The sequence below is a fragment of the Pecten maximus genome, chromosome 7 (assembly GCF_902652985.1).
Source record: "Pecten maximus chromosome 7, xPecMax1.1, whole genome shotgun sequence".
Taxonomy (NCBI): Eukaryota; Metazoa; Mollusca; class Bivalvia; order Pectinida; family Pectinidae; genus Pecten; species Pecten maximus.
Genome location: NC_047021.1, coordinates 39,651,256 through 39,673,460, shown reverse-complemented (window position 1 = coordinate 39,673,460; position 22,205 = coordinate 39,651,256). Strand labels below are relative to the sequence as shown.

The 22,205-nt window shown below is 34.9% G+C and overlaps 1 protein-coding gene across 4 annotated transcripts in view; it reads right to left on the bottom strand.

Moving 5' to 3' along the window:
• The window catches only part of LOC117330817 (TBC1 domain family member 25-like), a 30,685-nt gene extending 8,696 nt beyond the window's left edge, over positions 1–21,989 (bottom strand). For 3 of the 4 annotated variants that reach the window (XM_033889324.1, XM_033889326.1, XM_033889325.1), the window contains exons 1-4: positions 21,817–21,989; positions 9,266–9,375; positions 2,769–2,917; positions 2,257–2,406 (exon numbers count right to left, since the gene is read on the bottom strand). In XM_033889324.1, coding sequence (XP_033745215.1) covers positions 2,257–2,406; positions 2,769–2,917; positions 9,266–9,375; positions 21,817–21,870 — 463 coding nt within the window. In that variant the 5' untranslated portion in view covers positions 21,871–21,989. Of the gene's footprint in view, positions 1–2,256; positions 2,407–2,768; positions 2,918–6,190; positions 6,853–9,265; positions 9,376–21,816 lie in introns of those variants that run through there. The other variant, XM_033889327.1, reaches the window with a different exon arrangement.
• Positions 21,990–22,205: the final 216 nt, after the last annotated feature.

The window sequence follows — 22,205 nt, the reverse complement described above, 5'->3', positions numbered from 1 at the left end:
CTAGGAAATCTGTCTGCAATTTTTTTTTGAAAGAATTCATTTTTTCAAATCTTCTAAGAAAATAGAAGCTGATGATATAATAACCATATTTTGAATTGCTAACATTTTCTGACACATGACTACATGATTTGAAACATAATTGGATGCTTATTAGATCATAGGGATTTTAGGAGAGACATGTTCCATGTAAGAGTGAATATATATAATGGTAATATGCAAGTAAATGTAATTGTAATGTAATTGTAATGTAAGTTGATATTATGGTAATGTAAGTAAATGTAATTGTAATGTAAGTTGATATTATGGTAATGTAAGTTAATGTTATGGTAATGTAAGTTAATGTTATAGTAATGTAAGTTAATGTAATTGTAATGTAAGTTAATGTTACGGTAATGTAAGTTAATATTATAGTAATGTAAGTTAATGTAATGGTAATGTAAGTTAATGTAATGGTAATGTAAGTTAATGCTACGGTAATGTAAGTTAATGCTACGGTAATGTAAGTTAATGTTACGGTAATGTTAGTTAATGTTACGGTAATGTAAGTTAATGTTACGGTAATGTAAGTTAATGCTATGGTAATGTAAGTTAATGTTATGGTAATGTAAGTTAATGTTATGGTAATGTAAGTTAATGTTATGGTAATGTAAGTTAATGCTATGGTAATGTAAGTTAATGTTACGGTAATGTAAGTTAATGTTACGGTAATGTAAGTTAATGTAATGGTAATGTAAGTTAATGTTATAGTAATGTAAGTTAATGTTACGGTAATGTAAGTTAATGTAAAGCGAATGTAAATTAATGTTGCAGTAATTGGTTTGGTTTGGTTTATTTTGTTTAACGTCCTATTAACAGCTAAGGTCATTTAAGGACGGCCTCCCGTGTGTGCGACATGCATGCGTGTGGTGAGTGCGTATGTGTGTTTTGGGAGGCTGCGGTATGTTCATGTTGAGTCTCCTTGTGATAGGCCGGAACTTTTGCCGATTTATAGTGCTATCTCACTGAAGCATACTGCCGAAGACACCCAGCAGCACACCCCACCCGGTCACATTATACTGACAACGGGCAAACCAGTTGTCCCACTCCAAATATGCTGAGCGCTAACCTGGAGTAGCAACTACCATTTTTTAAAGACTCTGGTATGTCTCGGTCAGGGGACAGAACCCAAATCCTTCCTCACAGCGGCGAACGCTCAACTAAAGGCCAAAAGTGAGGCATTGTCAAGGGAGACATTAGGAAGAAGAAAGTTGTTCAGAAAGAAGAGAAAAGATAAGATCCCAAATTTAGTCGCCTCTTACGATCATGCAATGGGGGCAGCAGGTACAATTCTTACGCCCTACCTGCATGTAAGTTAATGTAAAACTTAAAGTCAACACTATGGTAATTTTTATTGGTGCGGGTTTCAGTACCATGTAGAATATCTGTTGTGGAATGCATGTGTGCGTATGCGTGTATGTAGGCATGTGTGTACTGTTCCATGGCACGTGTTACAGTGTTTGTGATGTCCACCAGGTGGAGCTCCTGTGATAATAGGTACATGTGATGTGTCCAGTCTTTTACTGTGCTTACTGCAGATTTGTTAGCTGAGGAAATACAGAAAACCAAGCACATGTATACAAATGTACAACAGCAATATGTCATAAACAAAATGTATGACACAGAAACATGAAGCTATTAAATTAGATTGTCTGTGTAATTGATCAACACAACATCAGAGGAGGGGCTACATCAGGGATGAGGAGCTACGTTGCAGGACAGAAGCTACATCACATGTGGAAGGGGAGGGGCTACATCAGAAAGGGAGGGGCTACATCAGAGAGGGAGAGGCTACATCAGAGGGAGAGGGACTGCATCAGAGAGGGAGGGGCTACATCAGAGGGAGAGGGGCTGCATCAGAGAGGGAGGGGCTACATCAGAGAGAGAGGGGCTACATCAGAGGGAGAGGGACTGCATCAGAGAGGGAGGGGCTACATCAGAGGGAGAGGGGCTGCATCAGAGAGGGAGGGGCTACATCAGAGAGGGAGGGGCTACATCAGAGAGGGGGGGGTGGCTACATCAGGGATGAGGACCTACCTTGCAGAACAGGAGCTACATCACAAGTGGAGCTACATTATAGATCAGTAGCTATAGCTACATCAGAGAGGGAGGAGCTACATTATAGGTCAGTAGCTATAGCTACATCAGAGAGGGAGGGGCTACATCAGAAGGGGAGGGGGCTACATTATTGAGGGTGAGGATATAATAAGAGGCCTTTACCCATGACACGCTGCATGTGTGACACGGTCCGTCCCACTTGATTTGATATTGTCCCGGTTAGTGAACCCAAGATGGAGTTCCGTTCCACCAGGTTGGAGACTTTGTATTGCGGTACGTCCACCGGGGCAATGATATCCCAATCGTCCAACCCTGACAATACATCACAATATATATACAACATTATACAATTATTGTCTTTGGTTGAGAGGAATATGGATATTTATTAACCCAAAGATTGTTATAATAACCTTGCTGCACTCATGAAAGACAAACAATAAAGTATTTGTTTATATGATTGTGCTATTAATGAGCAAGTTAATTAATTTTCAAATTAGTAGAAATTGTATTCATTGCAGAACGAATATTTTTACTGAAAACAATTCAACACTGTAGTTACCAGCTGGGTATTGTACATAAGAGGAAAGTATTTTGGTTTGGAGTTGTTATAATAAAATCTAATTTATTGATCAAGATATATCAGATGGATTTGTACACTGCCTCAAATGACTGACCTTCCTCAAATGGTTTGAGGTCGACCTTGAGCTGCAGACATGGGTCAGAAGCGCTCTGGAAGGCTGCGTCCATATCCCAGTCGGAGAGCATGCTGAGGTAGATCTCTTGTCCTTCGTCATCTCGTGTCCGGTAACTCAGAGTGAAATCCCTAAAACAAAAGATAATATTATCTAGTAAATTCTTCATGATCAATGGAAAGGATTCAGTATGGCTGAGGTTTTTATTTACATTGTGTGTACATCTTCACTACACCTAGAAATTCTTCTCAGCATGACCTTTGACCTCAGCTAATTGATCATCTCAACATGACAGGTACATTTAACTACAATCAATCAGGGAATCACTTAGCAAATCATCAACGTGTGTTCTGTCCTATCAGAACTACATACCTACAGATACGTCCATGAGGTAAAATATACCAAAATCACAACTATTATGGCCTATGAGAATCAGGTTTTTTCTATATATATATACGTGTAGAGTTCAGAGTTGAATCAATCAAACTATATTCCAAATACAATACACAATATTTCAACCAAAGAACTGGATCTCAGAGCTACACACAATTCCACATGGATTAAATATGCAAAATTTTCATTTATCAACACTTTTCAGGGACTTTATCTACAATGGAATCTGGGTCTGTTAAAGGGACCCATTCCCGTAAAAAAAATCTTGTGAAAATTTCAAATTTGCCACTGAATATTCAAAAACTAAAGGCCATTTTTTCAAGATTAAATTTGCTTGATGTGAAAAGACCTCAGCAATTTTGAATGAATAACAGATGTAAATACTAAATGACATAAAATTAAAAAAAAAAAAACAAAGGATAATATTTATTAAGAAGAACTTTAATTTGTTTGAATATCACTTTCCTCTGTTTTCCCTGCAATTTCACAATTTGTCGCGTAAATATCCCCAATTAAATGGACCCTTGACCTGGACAAAAAAAAATTGTAGGGAAATCCCTGCTTTTGTCATATAGATACTGTCCCACACATAATAAGTTTTCCTGTTGTTAGAAATAACATTTCTGAACATCTCTACATGTGCCCCAAGTGGTTTGGTAATGTGCTAGCCGTTCTTGACAAGGTCATGGCAATCATAAAGGTATATGAAAACATCTTTTTCCAATCTAGAAACAAATAAACATCAAAAGAAATAACCTTGCTGGCTCTCCCTGACTTCCTGTATACACTAATCCTAAGGCAATTACTAAAGAGTAATTAGTTTATATACATATATACAAATAATGGCCTGAGGGGACACTAAACTGTATACCAGGGTGAACACAGATCTTTGATCATGTCTATATGACTTTTGTTTAGTGTATATATATATAAACATTGCCATCCAAAAGTTCCTATACACTTCCAAGACAATATTTTGAAATTCATAATATTGTGTTTAGTAATTTTTTGTCTGATAACTTCTTATTGGAATATCAGCCTGAGTTTTCTCTGGCCCTCGATGGTGTGTCAGGGCCAGAGGAAACTTGGGCTATAGTTATACAATTGTATATTGCAATTGATTGTCTATCAATAGTTGATAAGGTTATCAATGATCTAGCTACAATCCTAAAACTGCAACATTTTTGCAATGTTAATTTTGTTAAATTGAGAGCATATCTTTGCATCGAATAACATTTTTTGTTTTTTTAATTCATAGAGTGGAAAACTGCTACCTCCCTGGCACTCTCTGAAATTTCATTGAGATGGGTTATATATATTGTCAATGACAAATTCATAATCTTCAAGAAATTATATATATAATTACAATGTTTAAGTTTCCGATTCCACTTATAATAATTCAACAAGTCAAAAGAATGTGTATAGTTTTTGTATGGATGCATGGCAGCATATATATTTCACAATGGAAGATTCCAAATTCAGAAGAATATTCTCTGTAATTGCAGACTTCCAGTGAAGAAGATTTGTAAATAGAGTGTTTGTACATATGAAAATACGGGCTCATATAAATATTTCACAAGTGGGGAAAAAAAGAATTCAAAGACCTTTACTGGTTCATATACCAGTAAATATATAAAAAGTGAAAAATAATTGTGAACAAATGTGGACGTCCTTATACCTGGAACTACATGTACATGTAATTAGCAGGAAAAGTCATAATTATTATTCTTAAATTTTAACACTTTTAAGATTGACAGCCTACCACAGGAAACCATTGTTGAATATATATACATTGTACTTAGCATTAACTGAGAGATTCTACTTCAATTATTTTTAGATTTTTTATACTTTTTCATTAATGACACTTTTATTGTACTTAAAAGTATACATATATGATAAGACTTTCTGCATATCATTTTATTATTCAAATTTCCTGCATGATAATTAAATTTCACATTAAATTAAAACCTGAAGAAACACTTTTGTGGATTTTCATATTAATGTATATAGATCTAAATAAAAAGAAGAAAAGTGGATTATTGCACCATCACAGTGTGAGCCAGTTAGGAGGAATGAGAACTTTTCAGAATCTCACTATGATCAGTCAGTAATGGATAAAAATTAATTTGACAACACTATACTGTATATATAGTTTAATGGACTACAGATCTAGACCCACATGATCATGATCAATACAAACAAGATTAAGACATTAAATACCATACTCTGTAAAGTGTCTTACAGGCTTATAAATTCTCCAACATCTTGTTCTAAAATTTCTTATTCAAATGACAAAAATTGTTTTAAATGTTGCTATAAAATCTCTATAAACAAACTTTTTTTTTATTTTATTTTAAAAAACCTCTTGTAAAATGCACATCTGACATGTTTAAATTTTATTTCTGTTCTAAAAAGCATCCTTGTTAAATGAGGGGAAATCTAATTTAATGAAGATTTTTTTTTCACTTATTTCATAAAATCTTGTTAATTAAATGACAAGACTTGTTTAATGTCTGTTAAAGAAAATTCTTGTTAAAACACTGATTTTTTTTAACTATAAAATCTCACATGATTAATTTAATTGTCTTCTATTATCAAATTTCAAATTACAGGTTCTTTTTTAATTGCAAACAACAATTTTTATTCAGGATGTCAGCATTGAATCCTTAACCCAGTAAAAACCAATTTTGATTAAAATAGACAAACCAATTAGGCTTTGTTGAAATTCTAGTCCATATAGTTTCTTGACTGGGAAAAAATGGATTGATCACATTTTATAGAATTTATATAAATGTGCTGAAAAAAGGAATCTTTAGGATAGCTGAAAAAAGATATGAATACACAGACCCTAAACATTTCAAAGGCTATTGATATTTATTGACTACATGACTCATAAATGTGAAATAGTATTTTTGAAAAAACCTGCATTTCTCAGTAAAAGCAAATATCATAATATCATCACCAACATATACTATATATTACCAAAGGTTACATGGCTTCTGACTACAGACCTCTCTGTAAAACTAAGCATAGCCCATGGGGAGCTCATCCTGCACTGGTCAAGCACTTTAATAGTGGTCAAAACTTCCAGACATCCTTGCTGAATTGAACACAGCACCCATGCACATGTCTCAGTCCAAAATGGTCAGTGTCAAACTTGCAATGTATATATCCATGCAGAGTATTGGTCATCAGTGAAGGTCAAACTTGACCATTAATTCATACATCCTTGCTAACAGACCCTGTGTACAAAGGCACACAGAAAAATAATCAATTTCCAGCTGTGTCTCTCTGTGTTGACTGGCCAGTGAAGTTATATCATGTACATATGTATAGGGCTCCCCTTTCAGCCCCTAGGGAATCAAGATAAAGGTTCCACTGAGTCTACAGCTAGCTATCTACTTATGACTGTAAGTTCAATATACCATAAACTGTCAATCAGCTGGCTATGCTAATCATAAATACTTTGATACTATATATATACACAAATATCAGAACAGTATTACATAAGTTGGTCTGACCTTGAATAACATAAAAGTACTAGTTTGTCCACAGTCAGCTAAAGACCTCCAGCTTATATATATATATATAATAGCAATCTGTATATCAGCTCAATCTCCACCTTTTCAATAGCCAGGGTCAATACCCTTCATGACCTTTAACCTTAAAAGCCATATTGAGATAAAGGTGTTTACATCTATTTACAGGTGTGAGCACCATGAGTGAAGTCCACCACCCGAATCCATTATACAGCTGTTGATTACCTGGCCAGTCTATAGCTAGATCAATATTGGCCCAGGCCATATAAGCTTTACCTTGAGTTACATCATCACATCATTATGTCATGGTGGCTTGATCTCAGGTAGGTCAGCATTGTCAACTTGAAATTGTAACACGAGATAATTTTTCTTACTTTTAAATTTGAAAAGTATTACTACAGTAAGATACACACATGCTGTTCAAGCTAGTTTTCAAGATTCTTATCAAAATTTTACAAATATATTTTCTTCTAAGACTTTCAAATAATGAAATTTATTGTTCCAGACTCAGATAGTTCTTTACTATATAAAGCATTGTTAGCTTGCAAATGGAACAGGATATATTTTTTTGTCTTTGATCTTCGAAACATATATTGCTAAAATCACACAAGCTGCTCCAGATTTCTAATTTTCCAAAAACTTATTGAAATATGAATTGATATGGAAGATTTTACTCTGAGGCATTGTCAGCTTACATACCATATGTCAAGTTAGGGAAAACTGCGAACTTGCATGTAATATGCAAACTTGCGTATTATATTTCATATACGCCAGATGGAGTATGGATTTGTTACTTAAAATAGCCAAATTCACTTAAACAGCAATTTGTGTAATGTATTATTTAATCAATGGCTAATTAATTTACGACAAGGTAAACAACATTTTACTAAATATGTTTAATGCAAACATTGTCTACTTAGAACCTGGAAGTTACTCTACCGGAAGTATTGTATAGATTTTTGGTTCTTTCCAACATGCAAATAATTTTTGTATTTGTTTGATGTTTCACGACTATCTGTCTATCTATCCATTATATGAAATATGGTGGTTTTCCTCGACCTGCCTAGATCTATTATCCACCAATACATATAACACCTGACTGATTTCCTTACTAAGTCGTTACTCATCAGAGGTGAAGTGAACCCAGTCTGCAGCCCTTTATCATAGGATTGCATAGGGTGGCGTAGGGTGTAAGGTTCTTAAAAATTTGATATGCTGATATTTTGTTTAAAATTGTCGTTTAATTTAACTATAACAAACGTTTCAACAAACAGTGCTGACCTCTAATAATTTTAACATTTTGGTTAATTAATTAAACAATGGACAGCTGAACATGACATTAAAATAACCTTCTAAAATATTGAAACAGATAGTATATATTATATATAGCTACTACTGTTAACTGTGTACAGACAACACAATGGGGCAGAGAAAAGTGGTTTTTCCAGACAGGTGACCTTTATACAGAGGGTTACATATAAATAATTACACATTTGGGAATATATGTAAAACAGATGGCTTTATACAAAAAATTTTTGTTTTTTTTTTGTTTTATAGAGATGACCTTCAGGGGCTTGATTGTGAAATTATGTTTTGATGTATATAAGAAATGGCACAAAAGATATTTTTATAGAAAATTGTTGAAGTGTGAAGTGTAGATAGTATGGTCATAATATTAAATAAGTCGATTGAAGGTTATAGCCTAGGTTTTGAATGGTTTAATACCCTGTTGTTTATGTTATGAATACCTACAAATGTATGGTCATTTACGAACAACCTCCCAATTGTGCAAGATGCATATTATGCTGCATGGGTGTGGTGACGACTGTATTTGTTTCGAGAGACTGCAACATATTTGTGTTTGTTTCCTTGTGATAATGCAGAACCGATACTGACATTATAGTGCTACCTCACTGAAGCATGATAACAAAGACACCTAGCAGGTCTCACAACCTGGACACATTATACTGACAATGGGTGAAACTAGTCGTCCCACTTTCAAAATTGTGAGTTAGGCAGGAGTAGAAACTACCATTTCTAGAGACTGGTGAGTTTCGGCCAGCGGATAGAACCCAAAGTCCTCCACATAGGGGCGACGCTTGTCTCAAGGCCATAAGTGAGGCATTTTCAAGGGAGACATTGGGAAGATGAAAGTTGTGCAGAATGAGAAAAGATAAAATTCCAGACTTTTTTGCCTCTTATGATCATGCAATTGGGCTGGCAGGTTCAACTGTTAAACCTTACCTGCTGGGCAGAAATGAAAGGTTAATTAATACATGTATACCATCAGTTTACTAAAACTGAATGTAACATTGATACATTCAAACTTCAAATCCAATATCTGGTAATTCAGAATTATCTGAATATTGTGTAGACTTGTATTATTAACTTTTAAATTCTTAAAACAGTAGGAATTCATCATTAAGCTGGTGCAATTGAACTCTTCAGGATATACATAATATTAAGGCAGCATGTCTCCTTAAGTGGAACTCTTCATTTTACCGATGTATATGATGGCAGTAGAAATGGGTGACAATAATTACCTACCCTTTAATACTGAAGGCACTGGCGAGAATGTGTTGGAGCATTTCATACGACGTAATCTGTGGATCTAGGGAGAACTTCTTGTACTCCGGCTGAATGTAACCTTCACATTTCTGAAATAAAAATAGAAACTTATAGCCAAGGTCCAAACACAGCAGAAAGTATGCAATCTTTATGTATTAAATATGTATGTTTTAAATACATAACGATTATTTACATGCCTAACTGAAAATAATTGATTGCATTTCTGCAAATTTCAAGTATCATAATACAACATATATGATTTCAAAGGTGCACAATAGGAGTAACTAAAGTCTGAAGACACCAATAACATTGTCTGAAGACACCAATGAAAAGTGTGGAAACACCAAAACCAATGTTTTGAGAAGCCATTCCCACTGAATGGAGACACCAATACTAAAGGCTGGCCACACCAATACTAAAGTCTGGCCACACCAACACTAAAGTCTGGCCATACCAATACCAAAGTCTGGCCATACCAATACTAAAGTCTGGCCATACCAATACTAAAGTCTGGCCATACCAATACTAAAGTCTGGCCATACCAATACTAAAGTCTGGCCATACCAATACTAAAGTATGGCCATACCAACACTAAAGTCTGGCCATACCAATACTAAAGTCTGGTCATACCAATACTAACGTCTGGCCATACCAATACTAAAGTCTGGCCATACCAATACCAAAGTCTGGCCATACCAATACTAAAGTCTGGCCATACCAATACCAAAGTCTGGCCATACCAATACCAAAGTCTGGCCATACCAATACTAAAGTCTGGCCATACCAATACTAAAGTCTGGCCATACCAATACTAAAGTCTGACCATACCAATACCAAAGTCTGGCCATACCAATACCAAAGTCTGGCCATACCAATACTAAAGTCTGGCCATACCAATACTAAAGTCTGGCCATACCAATACCAAAGTCTGGCCATACCAATACTAAAGTCTGGCCACACCAATACTAAAGTCTGGCCATACCAATACTAAAGTCTGGCCATACCAACACTAAAGTCTGGCCATACCAATACTAAGTCTGGCCATACCAATACCAAAGTCTGGCCATACCAATACCAAAGTCTGGCCATACCAATACTAAAGTCTGGCCATACCAATACTAAGTCTGGCCATACCAATACTAAAGTCTGGCCATACCAATACTAAAGTCTGGCCATACCAATACCAAAGTCTGGCCATACCAATACTAAAGTCTAGCCATACCAATACCAAAGTCTGGCCATACCAATACCAAAGTCTGGCCATACCAATACTAAAGTCTGGCCATACCAATACTAAAGTCTGGCCATACCAATACTAAAGTCTGGCCATACCAATACTAAAGTCTGACCATACCAATACCAAAGTCTGGCCATACCAATACTAAAGTCTGGCCACACCAACACTTTAGTCTGGCCATACCAATACTAAAGTCTGGCCATACCAATACTAAAGTCTGGCCATACCAATACTAAAGTCTGACCATACCAATACCAAAGTCTGGCCATACCAATACTAAAGTCTGGCCATACCAATACCAAAGTCTGGCCATACCAATACTAAAGTCTGGCCATACCAATACTAAAGTCTGGCCATACCAATACTAAAGTCTGGCCACACCAATACTAAAGTCTGGCCACACCAATACTAAAGTCTGGCCACACCAATACTAAAGTCTGGCCATACCAATACTAAAGTCTGGCCACACCAATACTAAAGTCTGGCCATACCAATACTAAAGTCTGGCCATACCAACACTTAAGTCTGGCCATACCAATACTAAAGTCTGGCCATACCAATACCAAAGTCTGGCTACACCAATACTAAAGTCTGGCCATACCAATACTAAAGTCTGGCGGCCATACCAATACCAAAGTCTGGCCATACCAATACTAAAGTCTGGCCATACCAATACTAAAGTCTGGCCATACCAATAATAAAGTCTGGCCATACCAATACTAAAGTCTGGCCATACCAATACTAAAGTCTGGCCATACCAATACTAAAGTCTGGCCATACCAATACTAAAGTCTGGCCATACCAATACTAAAGTCTGGCCATACCAATTCAATACAAATGTAAGGAAACACCAAAACTAATAAATCTGTATTACACTATAATATAGCTACAGCATGTACCTGCCAATACACAATATCGCACGCACAGCATCAATACACAATGTCGCACGCACAGCATCAATACACAATGTCGCACGCATAGCATCAATACACAAAGCATCATCACAAAACTTCACTGTCACAACAGACACATATATATATATCACACAACTTCACTGTCACAACAGACACACATATATATCACACAACTTCACTGTCACAACAGACACACATATTTATATCACACAACTTCACTGTCATAACAGATCACCAAATGTATCACAAAACTTCACTGTCACAACAGACACACATATATATCACACAACCTCACGGTCATAACAGACCACCAAATGTATCACAAAACTTCACTGTCACAACAGACACACATATTTATATCACACAACTTCACTGTCATAACAGACACACATATATATCACACAACTTCACTGTCATAACAGACACACATATATATCACGCAACTTCACTGTCACAACAGACACACATATGTATCACACAACTTCACTGTCACAACAGACACACATATGTATCACACAACTTCACTGTTACAACAGACCACCAAATGCACACTGACACTACCAATCAATCTCATCACTTTGATTGTGAAAGCCAAATTGGTTTTTAGAGGACAAACTGTTGATGTATTTGAAATGACACTGAAACGGACATCTCCGAAGACAGCTGAGACAACATGGCTGAATAAAAGGAGCCCCGGTACAGGAGAGCTGTGTATTACTCACCTCTATGTGTTAAAAAGGGATTCATATATAATTCATGGAGAACAATGTCTTTGGTAATCACATGCTCTTAAAAAACATACACTGCTCCAATAAACTTGCAACAAAATGTGGACACACTATTTTATACTGCCCCAATAAACTCACAACAAAATAAGGACACACTACTTTATACTGCCCCAATAAACTCACAACAAAATGTAGACACTACTTTATATACTGCCTCAATAAACTCACAACAAAATATGGACTCACTACTTTATACTGCCTCAATAAACTCACAACAAAATAAGGACACACTACTTTATACTGCCCCAATAAACTCACAACAAAATATGGACTCACTACTTTATACTGCCTCAATAAACTCACAACAAAATATGGACTCACTACTTATAACAAAATGTGGACTCACTACTTTATACTGCACAAATAAACTCACAACAAAATATGAACACAGTACACTATTTTATACTGCCCCAATAAACTCACAACAAAATGTGGACTCATTACTTTATACTGCACAAATAAGCTCACAACAAAATGTGGACTCACTACTTTATACTGCCCCAATAAACTCACAACAAAATGTGGACTCACTACTTTATACTGCCCCAATAAACTCACAACAAAATGTGGACTCACTACTTTATACTGCACAAATAAACTCACAACAAAATATGGACACAGTACACTACTTTATACTGCCCCAATAAACTCACAACAAAATATGGACTCACTACTTTATACTGCCCCGATAAACTCACAACAAAATGTGGACTCACTACTTTATACTGCACAAATAAACTCACAACAAACTATGGACTCACTACTTTATACTGCCCCGATAAACTCACAACAAAATGTGGACTCACTACTTTATACTGCACAAATAAACTCACAACAAAATGTGGACTCACTACTTTATACTACCCCAATAAACTCACAACAAAACATATGGACACTGGATATAGCATTAGGTTTAGATTCTGAGTATAGTACAAATAATATGTAACTTGAAAACTGCATTCCATTCAGAGAAAAAGTTTCAACATTATCACAAACATGACATCATGAAACAAACTCTTGTGGAAAGACTTACAAAAGTGATGAAATCATGATTTTATAAATCAATGATATATACACAAACCGATGACATCATAACAATTTATATACAATTGCAAACTGATGACATCATAACAATTTATACACAAACTGATGACATCATAATTTATACACAAACTGATGTGGCCATTATTTGTTATCAATTATAGTACATTTGTGAAAGTCTAACCTATATATCACCTTCTCCAGCCTAAATCCCCCTAAAAACAATTTTCTGAACTTTCCAATAACTGAAATAGGCTAGCTAACAATGGTTGTGAACAATTGTGAAATTTTCTAGACAATGGGATGAAAAATAAAGGAACAGCAAAGCAAGGATGTTGATGAAGAAAGGATAGATATCTATATTCCCTCCACTTTCAGTCGGGAGGATATAGCAAGTAGATATCATCTTTGCATTGTATATAATGATACAGACAGTAGCTAATTATAAAGTGTGATATAAATGATTAAGCTGTCAATTTTCCAGACAGACTGACCCAGGGGCAGTGAAAATGTCTTTCTATATATATCCCACTCCTTTTCTTTAGCAGGCCAACGCATGAAAACTGAAGAGTAATAGGAAAAGTGTCATTATCCTATTAATCTCTTACTTAATACCACAATGCCACAATAAATCTGGTACAAATCTGAGAAATACGAATAATGCACTTAAATTGTCAGAACCCAAGATGGCAGCCTGTCAGCTATTTTGGTTTTCTGTCTGAAATTTTTAATAAAATGCACAGCTAGAGACCAAGGAAAAAAATATACATATCAAGTTTTAAAAAGACCCATGGTATTGCTTCAAGAATCATGGTAACAGAAAACTTCAACTGTGAATCAAAGGGCACCTGTTGAAAATTTAGTTTCTTCTGATCAGTTTCAAAATCAACCAGCATTTATATGTTATCACAAAAATAACTTCAAGAAATAATTAACAATAACAAATTTCAACTGTCAAAATCCAAGATGGCCGTTTACACTATATACCATTTTGGTTTTCTGACTCAAGTTTAAGTTGTATATATATGTGCACAATAAGGCACCAATGGGAACCTGCATGTTTATTCTAGGAAAAATCCCTCCAGAACTTCACAAGATACAGAGCTTAGAAGGATTTCTAATGGATGGACAAATGACAAACAGACAGATGGCAGACGGTGGAGAAAAGGGTATTAGAACATGTACAGTTTCCATGACTTCTGCCAGATCTGGTAGTTTTTGTAACTACATCCAGTACATGTATATCATTTTCAGTTTACTGGTATTCTTTTGTGATTTCCACAATACAATGTAAATTTATTTAAAATGTAAAACATGTCCACTTTAATTGTGTTAGTGTAACAGCTGGCTTAAGAGACAATAGTGGTGTAAATCAGGGTCCATCCTGTATAAGTCTGATTGATCACAACGACAAGTAAACAGGCACCAGGTGTACCACAAATCAGATACATACACAACAAAGTCTGAACACATATTGGCTATAGTATTAATTGTGTTTTGAATCCAAAAATAACTACAGCACAAAGGGACATAACTCTGTATATATACAGTGAGTTACAAAACCCAACCTGTGATCGATATTATGTATACAAAATAGGCTCTACCATTAAAGTATCATATCTATCCTTAAATTAGCTCCTCTTCAATTTTGTAAGAAATCAGTCCTAAATTTTGGGGAAGGTTTATTTGTAAACCACTTTTAGCTTTCTAAATACTATATTGAAAATACTATCTGCAAAAATACAGAAGGGGGGTAATTTTTGGGCAAGGGCTTATTTGTCATTGCAGAGGCTTATTTGCAGATACATATGGTAATTATATCCATACAAAAGTTGGTATGTGTAGATAAAATAATGAAAAAGGAACAGGAGAACAAAGGGCCATAACTCTGTATAATTTGCCATAAGGCGGCCAAATCTAGTATATGTAAAGGACAGGGGATCTCAACTAGAGAGGGGAAGATTGTGAAGTTGCCAACCATGCTAAAAATGTCCAGTTTTCATGAAACAACTCTCAAGTGTAAAAAAATAATTTCAAGTATACCTTACATTCCTTTGTTTTCAAGGTCATAATCATAATTAAGGCGATATTAATGATGGCTTTCTGCCAACTCATTATCATCATAGTGATAATAATAATGTATTGACATACATCATACAAAAATGGCATTTCTTGTTTAATATTCAAGGTAAAAGGAAATTTCATAGTTTTTTCATTACACAATAAATAGCTATATCAACTAAAACATATGATGTTTTCGTATGGATATATTGTAAATCCTATGTGTTTAAAATATATTTGAGTTTCTTGGTTGAAAGTAACTTATAGAACAGTGACCCTTAGCTGTATTGTGTGTGAGTTCATGATCACAAGTAGCTGTACTTAATAACAACCTTGTTTACATCCCTTAACCACTGGTTACACAAGTACACAAATACAGCTTTAGGTTAATGACCTCCAATATTCAGTCAACATCTTGTTTATCAGAAAGACTAAAAATCACAACAAGGTATTCATTTTCACAAAGTCTGTTTCCATTGCCAGTAAAAATCCAAATCATAGGAGTTATATAATATGTAAATAAGAGTTCCAGTAATAGAGTCAACGCCATTTGTTCTGGCTGGGTGGATTTTACGTTCCTTCACTCCACACCTGGATCTGTAATTGTATGTAGGGTGATCGAACAATTGAGGAAATCAGGCATGTGCATCAACCACAACAACATCAAGAATGGATGTTTCCTAAATTTATTTGGTATATATACTTCTCTGCCAGTTTCACCTAATATGTAAATATATTTATTTAATCACTTCTGTTGATAGTTTACCTTGAATGTATAACACATACATTTTTCAACCTATTTATTGCACATGACTCAATAAGAACTACGCCATATCTTTTCTGGGAAATACCATTTAATATATTGCTTTACAGACTGTCAAGAAGAAAGATGACTTATCAACGTCTGTAAAAATTTTGTTTACATGTTTCTATCTATCAATACAACCTTCAGTCCTTATCTCCTTGTCTGCCTGCTTTTTGCTTTCCTTATCCCAAGCCAGTATTTAGTACTATGGGTGGTCGATGTTACCATTTTTATTTTCTTACAAGTCAACTACTTAAATTATTTCAATTTTGAATAATCTATTGGACACCCAACATCCTGTAGACTGGCCTCCTGTCTCTAGAAAATTAGAAATTTAGAATTATACATCCTGTCTCTAGAAACTTAGAATTATAAATAAAATTGAGTTTTGTACTTTTGGTCTTGGGGCTATATGTCTGATTTCAAACAGGGGAGATAATCTAGTATTAGAATTCAGCTTAGCAATTCTTTACACAAACTTTGAGCTGGTGGCTAGTCTAGATATCCAGCTATGGCGTTAAACTTGAAAGACAGTGATAAAAGTACTGTTGTGAATTGTTGTCATCATTAAATCCAGGATTTGGTTTATTTTGTTTAACGTCTTATTAACAGCCAGGGTCATTTAAGGACTTGTCTGGTTTTGGAGGTGGAGAAAAGCCGGACTACCCAGAGGAAAAACCACTGGCCTACGGTCAGTACCAGGCAACTGCCCAACGTTGGTTTTGAGCTCGTAACCCAGAGGTGGAGAGCTAGTGATGAAGTGTCAGGACACCACTTTTACTCGGAGATTGTTTAAAATATTATCCAATGTTGAAATAGCAAAATTACCTTGTATACATTTTACAGTCTCAGTTTGGAAGTAATTACTGCATATTATTAAAGGCTATATACCCATTTAATTTCTTGTTCCTCGTAAAATGAGATTTCAAAATTGGCATGCTTATAGATAAAATTTTTAATTCCTTGAAAATTGGAGAGAGTGAGTGTTTTCTGTAATCCAATGGTAAAATTGTCCAGTTATGTGAGCAAACATTTAAAACTATCTAATAAACAAAAGTACAAGACTATATTAGATAATGATTAATAATCATTATTCGTGTGATTTTTTTTCACCCGACAGATTACAGGGCTATCTATACCTATAGTGAGACTTTTCCAGTCACGTTCAGTCTTTATCATTTGGTTCACCGATCCTGGAATTTACACAAAACTAACATATCAGATTAATTTATACATTATTATCATAAGTAGACACTAGACAGTCAAGGTTTATAGCTCCAGGGTCATCATCAAGGACATATTGCAAACTTCTGTCCTTGAATTCAAGGTATAGAATTAAAGTACAGCAAACATGAATCCGATATGATTATGTACTCTATGCACTATAAGTAGGGTTCAATAGGTATAGGTGGCCAAGGGGCTGTGGTGGCCCTTATCACCTTATCACTAGCCCTCCACTTCTGGGTTACGAGTTCGAATCCCACATCGGGTAGCTGTCTGGTCCTAACTAAAATAAACATGTATGTGGCCATGGTTCGATCGTGACACTGTACCAGGTATGTTAATATCAAGGCCATACAGTCCTTTACAACTCAAAGAGCCATTAAAGGGACACAACTGGACATACAGTAAATCTATGTCCAAATCCCAGGTCACGAACACATAACATTTTGTAGGGACATATAGCTATTAATCAACTGATCTATAACCGAAAAAGGCAGTATACATGATGTTTTGAATAAATTTATACCATAATGATCATAACATCAAAATTATACCAATTTTTAATTGCAATTGGTCGACCATGATCAATTGCGTTTATCTTATTTAATAGTTATGTCTTAACATTTTTCTTCAAGTTTCTCCTCATCTAAAATTAATTGATAATTGCGAATAAATATGGACAATGGATAACGCTGACAGCCATGTGTAATTCCGTTTAACTTTATCTCTCTATCTATATCTATATCTTAGTACTAAACCTCCGACGACTTGTAAATCAAAGATATTCGTTGACTTGAAACAAGTCAAAGGTCCACGGCACATGAAACTTACCTATCGAAGTAGAGTATTCAGTATTGCCGTATTCACAGAATGGGAGGCGGAGTTAACGTATTCCGGGAACACAATAACTTGAATTCGCATTAAATCGGCATCACCCTCATTTGACAATTTTACAAGACAAGTATTGAAAACTGAAAACCGTGGACAGATTTAACACAAATAAAGCCGAAAACCACTATGTTTAAAAGCTGATAGCAAACATGCTACATGATGTATCGATAACTAGTTTATAATAAATGATCTGCGCCCTTTTCGGCAGTGGAAATTAATGTTTCCGTGAGTTGTAACTTGTTGCACGTTGTTGACCCAAGGTATAACTTTCAGAGTCGACAATGTTTCAGTGACAAAACTCAAGAGTCCTGTTTATATTTGACATTTATTTAGATCTGTTTTAATTCTACTGTTTTTGTTAAAAATGTTAAAACTTCAGATTGAACGTTAAATATTGTTTGATTTGTTTCAATTTATGACAATTTCACGTATACGTGATACGTATTGTATCGTGATGTCTAGATCTGTATAGCAATACGTATCGTATTGTAACGTTGCTGATACACAACACTAGTAAATATCAACTATTACCAAGCCAAATCTATTATTAAGCCAAAGGGTTAATGCAATATAACACTAGGTGCATCAATCCTACAAGGGAAACTCCTGGCTTTAGACAGAAATCATCAGTAAAATGACTTTTAAAATCAAATCTGCAGTCAAGAAAAGCAACTTCAACTGGTTTGTAAAAAAGGCATATATAAGCGTTATATATTCTGATACTTGAAAATTTTGAACAAATATGCAATCTTTTTAATGGAAAGCATTTGTTGGCAATGAAGGCAAGCAAACATGTTGATAACTTTAATTTTTCTATGATTAGTACTTAGAATAAAATTTAATGGCTCTCTGAGTCTGTCAATGCACTCCACTTCATAACTTGGTCTGAGATGAGAGAGCAATTGATGCTATTGGTACTCTTTATCACTTTCTCAGAATTACAGCATATTACAAATGTTTTATTTCCATAAATTCTATTTCAAAACTTGGCCAAAGTCTGGAAGAGGAATCAGTGATTCTGGTGATCTTTTTCTCCCTCTGTCTCACTTTCAGAACTAGTTTATTACAGATATTTAATCAATGACTATAATACATCTCCATGCACTCAATTCACAACTTGATCAAATCTGAGAGTAATCGATGCTACATAGACGGTGATCTTTCTCTGTCTCGCTTTCTCAGAATTACAGTAAATATTTCATTGTAGAATCACATATTACACATGCAAATCATTCTAGAAAATGGTTCTAATATTATACGCTGTTATTACTCTATTACCAACCACTCATAAAACTGAAAATGACAAAATTACAATTATTTGACATGTTATTCAGAGTATATGTCTTGCCGGTCATGTCCGAGTGTAACAGCTAGGTACATATTCAAATAGCTTTTTAATTGTATCTCTTATTTTTTTCAGCAATAATTTTATGCATCTCTTAATATATTTGTATGCACTTTTCCCCTTTTGATTCCATAAATTTTGTGAAATAAGGTTGCATAGTAGCATAATCCATAATTTCACAGATTCATTAGGAATAGAAAACATGTTCATCTTTAATATAACATCATAGCTAGGGCCAAAGGCCCTGAGAAACGTCAGGGTCTGAGGTCATATAATAAGAAATTTAAAATTGGATTTTATAGTCAGACAGCTACATTTGTATCAGATGAAATATCTTAATCTGGTTATTCCTATTCTATATTAATTCAGGAAAACATGTATTTATCTGCTGACAACTTTCCAATAGCGAGTATAGTTCTTTCCCTATTTCTTTAATGTTTGTGGAAGATTATTGATATACTTCCGAATCAGTAAAACTGCTTGTAAACTTTGAAAAAAAATCAACTGATCATGAAGAACAAATCGGTCTACTAACAGTTACATGTACAACCAGAGATAAAATCCAAGATGTACACAGCCTAAATTTTTTTTTATCTATACTATAAGATGTATTTTATGACCCTTAGTAAAATCGAAAATGCAAATATTTTACCTCCGATAGAAAACTGTGGTCGCGCTGTCGGTCAAGCTGTCCGACGAGACATACATGTATATATATATATATAGGCCTACAGTTTTGACAAACAAGACACCAGTACATCAGTCACGGATCATAATCGTTAGATTCTTTTCAAATAAACAAATAATAATCTTATTTAATAAAATCCTCATGAAAAACGGCAATGTAGTTTGTTAAAACTTGCCTTCAATTCTTGTTGATATTTCTTGCGTATTCTAGCGACATACAAATATGAAACTGCGAACGTTCGCTGGCCATGGTTTAGTTACATTAGACATGACCGCCATTTTGGCCAATTAGTGCTGATCATGTGATTACTCATTAGTCATGTGACAGCTGAAGTATCCCGTAGAATGCTTGACCGCAAAACTATTTATAGAATTATAATAAGTAAAGATGACCAGACAACATCCGCAGGAATTTTATTATTTATAGAATTGTAAACATTGGACTATGTAAACACGGTTGGTTTTAGGCTTATATGAAATGTTCCTGCATATGAACTCTAGATGAACATATGAGTCTAAGACATGTTGATAGTTTCTCTTTATGGACACACAACGATCAAACTGAATTTTTTACTTTTGTTTTCAAGGCAGGATTGAGACAGAACTACGTAATCCTGCGCCAACAAAATTGCATATACTGGTGAGAAAAATGTTATATTTATAATCTAAAATACTCTAGAACACCAAACATTTATATTTGATTTTAAATAATTGCCGTAAACACGGGAACCATCAGTTAAATCTTTTCAATAATTGCTGTCAAAATAGGAACTATATTAAGCTGCGGGTGTATATCATTTGTATTACAGAAAAGATAATCTGTTAGCCGGAAACAAAAGTGTGACTAACAAAATTTACCCTCCACCACTATAAAGGCAGGTGCCAAAGGCATCCCGACGTAAATTAATTGGCATATGTACTCCAATAATGTTTGAGCATTTAGAGAACTACGCGACGAGAAGCTTTGACTTCAAAGTTTAGGAAGCTAAAGCAATTAATATATCATTGTTTAAGCCTAAATTATTTGTATAATCAAGTGGATGATGAGAATCCAAAGTCTACAAATGTACTACTTCAGCTAGGTAAAGGTCTCTGGCTTATTTTTCTGACACTATAATCATTACAAAGCGCCTGTCATATCCCTAGTTTCTTGCCTTGTAATCCTCTAACATTGTCGGAGAACGATGGTATATACAATTTACATTAAATAATGTTATTGTAGAAAACAAGTTACATGCTGTATATCAACAAACATCCCCATACTTTGTCAGCAGGGCTCGTGAAATTAAACTCTGCCCGGCTCCGGATTCGATTTACCCGGCTACTCGGGGAGTATTTTTTTGCCAATTATCCGTTGCGTTTTACAATACATCCAGCATATACAAGATTATACTGTAATCTATTATCATTACCTTGATAAGTATGGCCCACAAAATCAGTAAACTCCCACCGTATGCATGTATTATCGAGGTATCATATCGTACGAACATGTAAACAAACAAACGCGAAAATGACAGGAGTATGGAAATAAAAATACCTTCACTTTCACTCGGATAACTTCTCTCTGCTCAATCCCGTAGAAGCCAGCCATGCTTCTTAATTGTCTGTCTGTTTTTAAATAAAGATATATCTACATGTCAGGGTCGTTTTTTGGAATACAAATTCTATAATCCATGATGAGTCGTCGGGTCGATTACCAGCTTTCGCCGAACGTCATCAACAGGAAGTTTCGTCTGCCAAACCGGAAGTGCTTTCGACTAATCCATTGCTAATGATGAGGGACTGCATATTAGTTTCATTTCTAAAATGCTGTATATGACATGCAAGTGTATTCACTAACTGACTAAGTATTTTTTCATGACTATTTTAAATTGTTCATGCATTATTTTTGCAAACCTGATATTAAATCAATGTTGCGATTTTCAA